Source organism: Mus pahari, chromosome 6 (assembly GCF_900095145.1).
Source record: "Mus pahari chromosome 6, PAHARI_EIJ_v1.1, whole genome shotgun sequence".
NCBI classification, from domain to species: domain Eukaryota; kingdom Metazoa; phylum Chordata; class Mammalia; order Rodentia; family Muridae; genus Mus; species Mus pahari.
Window position 1 is genome coordinate 79,665,474 of NC_034595.1, and position 5,903 is coordinate 79,671,376.

The following is a 5,903-nucleotide window of genomic DNA, read 5'->3' on the forward strand; positions in this document are numbered from 1 at the left end:
GTCAACCAAGCCAAGCATTTCATGGGTTAAGCAAGTTTACTGAGGATCTGAAGATCTTGGGAATGTCACATACCCCACGAGCACCTTCCATCTCTCAGTTTCCCTCATTCAACCTCCAGGACCCCCAAAACCTGTGGATTCCTGCACTGCAAAAGGCTGACTTCAGCCTCTTAGACCCACTGTCCCCCACCCCGCACCCACAAACACAGCGACTCTTTAGCAGGCAGGCTTGCTTCCCCTCCCCCAGCCCACCCCAAGATTCACATGCGCCACCCCACATCCGTGCTGGCTATAGCTACCCTAGCCTGCTCCTTAGCCAAGTCCAGAACCCACTCTTTCTCTCCTCTTCCTCAGGCCACAGACAGTAGTCTCCTCGTCGAAGCAGCCGAGCCAGTCTGTGGTAACCGGGAAGCTGGTGTCGAGAAATGGGTTCCAAGAAGACGAGCAGCAACACTGGAGGGCACGGGGCAGCCAGGAGGAGAGAGGTGACCAAGCGGAGCTCCAGGTGGCATCGGGGGTTACACAGGGCCTGGCCACTCAACACGCAGAGTGTGGTACGGCTGCTCATCATGCTATCTACCACGTTATCAACTACATCCTTACCAGGCTCAAAGTCACGCTCAGGGAGACAGAGGCGCAGGCCCAGGCCAGCTGGAAGGAAGCCCTCCAGAGCAGGCAGAAGTTCCTCTATCACCCAGCCCTGGTCTTGCCTGCAGTGGGACACGAATACGTCAAAAAGGAACCTCTTCCCTTCGTCTCCCTTACCCCTCAGACCCTGGAGCCAAATCCTGAACAAGGCCTGCAGGTAGGGGATCCAAGAGTTCCTGGCTTCTTGGAGGAGAGGCAAGGCAATTAGCACTAACACCAAGGCAAAACTAGCCAAAAAGAGTTTCAGCTCCAACGTCTGGGGGCAGTGGTCCCAGAGAAAGGAGGTAAGGGAACCCCAAGCAGGGAGACTGACTTCTGGACATAAGCGATTGCCTCTTATGTATATGTACGTTTTAGTGGACTGCTTAACCCACGGCTCCATCCACGCATTGGCACACTGGCAGGTCAGGTTTGACTCCAGAATGTATATATAGCGGGGCATCTGAGGGCTGTACTCCCTCAGACTGTCCTGCAACAGCAAGTCTTTCTCTTGATCTAGCACTAAGACCTGGAGACTGTGCAGGTGCTGGAAAGCAGAGGCAGACAGGGACTGGAGCCCTGTGCTGGATAGCAGTAAGGCCTGGAGCTGTGGAAGGTCGCCCACCAGCTCCTCCAGCTGGACCGAACGGGGCTGGGTTATGGACTGAAGAGACTCCAGCTTCAGCTCCTGTAGTCTGGGCAGCCCAGTAATAAGGCAGGGTCTGGAGCTGCTTCCAGCACCCCATACCCTCAAGGACTGAAGTTTGGGGAGCTGCCAGAGGAAAAGGTTGGAGGTGCCCTGGGAGCAGAAGGCCTCCAAGCTGTTGTTAAGCAGGAAGAGCTTTTGGAGAGCAGGGAAGACGTCAGAAGCATTCTGGGACCCCAGTTTCAGCTTCAGACCCCTGCCATTTATAGTCAAGGTTTCCAAGGAAGGAAAGATCCTTGGGGACAGCATCCAGTGCGTCGTGCCTGAGGCTACATGAAGCTCTAAGCTGGTCAGATACATGGGCAGTGACAATACTGCCGGAGCAGGGAGAGGAGCAAGGAGAGAGGGAAGACTCAAGCTCAAGGTACGCAGACTCTTTGCTCCCCAGAAACCAGGCTCTGGGCTCAGCGGTATTTGGGTATGTAGCAGGCTGAGGGTGGTCAATTCAGGCAGAGCCGCCAACCAGCTCTTACCCAGGTGAAGCAGGGGATTTCCATCCAGCTTCAAGGTCTCTAGTTGCTGGAGATCCTGGAATAGGTGTCCCTCCAGGGAAAGCAGCTGGTTGTTCCGAAGCAGCAGCTCTCGCAAGTGTGGTAAGCAGGAGAAGGCGGCTGGAGGCAGGATGTGCAACCCATTGCCTGACAGATCCAGAGTCGTGAGTCCTGACACGTCTCCCGTCTTGTTCATGCACAGCACGGTGCTCTGCAGTTGGTTTTCAGCCAGGTCCAGTCGCTGAAGCCTAGGCATGGCAGTCAGGAAGCCTGGTGGCAGCTTGGTCAGGCCGGTGCTTGAAAGACCCAAGGTCTTTAGGCTGCGGCAGGAAGCCAGGGCCTCCTGAGATATAGATCCTATCTTGCTTTCTTTCACAATCAAGCCCTGTAGTTCAAAGTGGGCAACAGCCTCAGCAGCCAACTCGGCCGTGGCAGTCTGTGCATACAAGACATCGAGTTTCTGAAGTCCCAGGCCCTTCACCGACACAGCCTCCAGTGGTGTTCTTGTCAGATCCAGAACCTCTACCTGGAGACCCTGGAGGGACCCAGGACTAGCCATCTTCAGCCTCCAGTTTAATGACAGATCCAACTTCTGCAGGGTCCATGAAACCCGGGAGGAGGAACCTTGCACCAGATCTGGGAACATACCAGCCAGCTCTCCCATGTCCTGAATGCAACTGAGCGTGACACCCAGCCACTGCACACTGGGAGGCAGGTGGATACCTGCCTTCTTATCCAGGCAGGGGCCAGAGATATGGAGTCTCTGGAGGGAAATCAGGTCACTGAAGGCATCAGGAGGTAGAAAGAGAGGTTTCCCAAGAGGAAAGGTAAAAAAAGAGAGGCTCTGCAGCTGTCCCAGGCCGCGGAGAGCTCCCGGCAGGAGTTGGGTAAGGTGCAGATTCAGTGCCAGGACCTTGAGACCCGGAAAAGCAGAGAAAGCATCTGGAAGCAGAGTAGACACAGTACCACTGAGGCAGAGCCCCTCCACAGCCCGAGGTACAACTTCCAAGGTCTGGGTCAGGTTGCTCACGGAGAGGCATGCAGCAAGAAAGGACAGCTTGGAGTGCTGGCAGAATGTGAAATAGCGGGAGATCAGGGGCAGTCGGGAGCCTTCGGTCACCAGGCAGTTGGAAGTGCTCCACCCTGTTACCAGAGGCAGAGAAAGGAAGAGACCAGGCAGCAGCCAGTATCTACCCATCTCGACACCAGCAGAATCAGAGCAGAGAGGACTTCAGGCTCCCACACCTCCGCGAGCACACACCTTGCCAATTCTCTCATCCACCTCAGAGTCCCTGCAAGGTCGGGGAACACAGTCAAAGGGCCACTGTGGAAGTTGGGAAGTGAGGAGGCCGACTTGGAGACACTTAGCACTGAGGCTCCTCAAGAGGGGGAATGACGCGGGGGTGGGAGGGTGGGGGTGGGGGGGAGGGGGTCTCACTTCCTCTTAGGAGAAAGCAAACAGAGTTTCTTTTCTTGTTGTTGCTTTCTTTTTTACGTGTAGCCCAAAGACTCCTTGGAACTTCTGACTCTCTTACTTCCACCCCCCAGGGCTGGGATGGTGGCTGTTCACCCCTAGAACAGTCTGCAGTGTGGTTAGAACCCTGGCTTCTGTGCCTGCTAGGCAAGCATACAACTGAGCTACATCCCCATCCCCCAACCCCCCCACAAGGAGAGTCTGGTCTGGCTTTGCAGGTCCCCAAGTCAAGCATCTCCCCTCTTCTGAGCCTGTGTTCTCTTCTAAGTAGACTAACTCCCGCTTGCTTGATTGCGCTGTAGGATTGCTGCAAACACACATTCAGAACAGCGTGGGGGTTTTCTCCTTGTTAGTTTCATTATGACTTCCTTTCTTTACTGACCCCCTAGAATTCTTGGATAAACACAAATGGGGATATTTTATAAGCAAAATAATACATCAACTCCATGTCGTCTGGGACATCTTATCGGCTCCTCATGGATAATGTCCAAAGACTGGGCATAGGGAAGGCTCCACCCCTGCTCTCGGACACTGGGGCAAGAAAAGAAAGGCCTTTACCTTGACCTGAACTGCCAGGACAGGGCTGGGACCTAAGTGGGAAGAGAAGGAGAAAGAGAGGAGCTTTGTGGTCACCACCAACCATGAAGCAAAGCACTGCACAAATCGACATCTGTTCATGATTTGAAAAACTAGCAAACTCAGAGAGAAGAAAAGCCTGTTAGCATCAAACGGCATAGCTCGCCGAGACCTACAAAAGAGCACCTTCGACTTACAGCCGGCTACGAGACAAATGCATTTCTGCTGAGTGTCAGAGTGGAGGCAGGAGAATAGCCAAACAGACCGGAATGGCAAAATTAAAGGTACTAAGGGAGAAACACAACGGTCACAAGCACAGGACGCTGGGGTACCTGCATGGGAAACCCAAGAATTTCTAAAACTAAAGTCATAAAACCAAAGGATAGTTAGCAAAGATGCTGAATATTAGGTCGGGTTTCTTAAAATTTTTCTAATATGCCTGTGCATTAGTCAGTGTCGATATACAGAACAAACAGGCAGATTTCTGAGTTCGAGGCCAGCGTGGTCTACAGAGTGAGTTCCAGGACAGCCAGGGCTACATAAAGATATCCTGTCTCGAAAAACCGAAAAAAAAATAAAAGAAGTTCCTAAAAATTTAATATGCAAAAAGACTAACTAAGCACAAGGGGTTAGAAGGCAGGCTCGCAGGGCACCGACGGGTAGACCAGGAACCCAGGCAGGATTAGCAGCTGTAAGAGAGGACAGGTCCATGAGTGACAGAACCCTGAAGGAGCATTGAATAGCTGCCACCAGAGGCAACATAGAACCAGTGTCTAAATATCCGAATCTCTCTCAACTTCATGGTGCTGATCTTGTCCCAAGAGGCCCCCAAATCAGAGTGGTGAACCCCATGTGTAAATCAATTCTGGTAACTTCTCTGAGCAGTGAGCAAAATGGGGGGGGGCAACAGAGATGCCGGCAACAGAGGATTAGAAATTAGATGTTGCTCATAACCCCTGTGCCCAGGTAGGGGGATCACAATTATGAGGTCAGCTTGTACTAAATTGTGAGTTTCAGGTTTGACTGAGCTAAATATAAAGACCCTGACTGAGATAGTCTGAGAGAGGGTGAGCAGTGGAAGGAAGGAGGGAAGACAGAGCTGAAAATTAGAAAGCTAGGCCATATACCCAAAAAGTTAGAAAAAAAAATTTTTTTCTAAAGAAAAAAAGAGTCCCACTTCCCCCATTTATACAATAACCCACATCAAACTAGACCTCCTAGCATGAACACCTGTCAAACTGGGCTCAACACAGGAACAGTCGCTTTCAGATATGAGGACATTGTCACAGGGCATTTGTGTTGCTCCAACAAACAATACCCCAAACCTGGAGGAAGTGTACTTTAATAATAAAGGTTAAGGGCTGGCCAGATGGCTCATCAGGTGAAGGTGCTTGCTGCCAACCCAGTGACCTGAGCTGATCCCCAGGACCCACCTGGAAGCAAAGGGAACTGACTGACTCATGAAGTTGCCCTCTGACTGGCACGTGCACCCACCCAACCCTCCACACACAAAATAAACAAATAAAAATTCAGGGTAAAATACTGTTAAAGCTGGACTGGTGGCTCAGTTTGAACCTCACCTACTTGGGAGGCTGAAGCTGGAAGACAGAAAGTCAACCTCCCTCTGGGCTACCGAATGAGTTCAAGACCAGTCTGGGAAACAATGTGAAACCCTGTCCCAAAACAAGTAAAAACTCTGAAGGGGCTGGGCGTGGTGGTGCACGCCTTTAATTCCAGCACTCGGGAGGCAGAGGCAGGCGGATTTCTGAGTTCGAGGCCAGCCTGGTCTACAAAGTGAGTTCCAGGACAGCCAGGGCTATACAGAGAAACCCTGTCTCGAAAAACAAAAACAAAAACCTCTGAAGGCACAGCTCAGTGGTAGAGGTGCTGGATACAGTCAAGCCCCAGCACTATAAATGGGTGGGTGGGTGTGGGGGGGAGTCTATAGATATGATAGATAAGTGGGAACTTAGAGATGGGTTAGCTACGAGTACCTGCTGCTCTTCCAGAGGACCAGGATTTGATTGGC

At 52.0% G+C, this 5,903-nt stretch overlaps 1 protein-coding gene across 1 annotated transcript; it reads right to left on the bottom strand.

Moving 5' to 3' along the window:
* Window positions 1–295: 295 nt before the first annotated feature.
* Window positions 296–3,022, bottom strand: LOC110322775 (toll-like receptor 12). Its single transcript, XM_021199524.1, has one exon. It carries the CDS (start codon window positions 3,020–3,022, stop codon window positions 296–298), a length of 2,727 nt encoding a protein of 908 aa, XP_021055183.1.
* Between the last annotated feature and the right edge of the window lie 2,881 nt (window positions 3,023–5,903).

Excerpts from the sequence above, each read along its gene's own strand:
- LOC110322775 (XM_021199524.1), bottom strand. The coding sequence starts at position 3,022 with ATGGGTAGATACTGGCTGCTGCCTGGTCTCTTCCTTTCTCTGCCTCTG.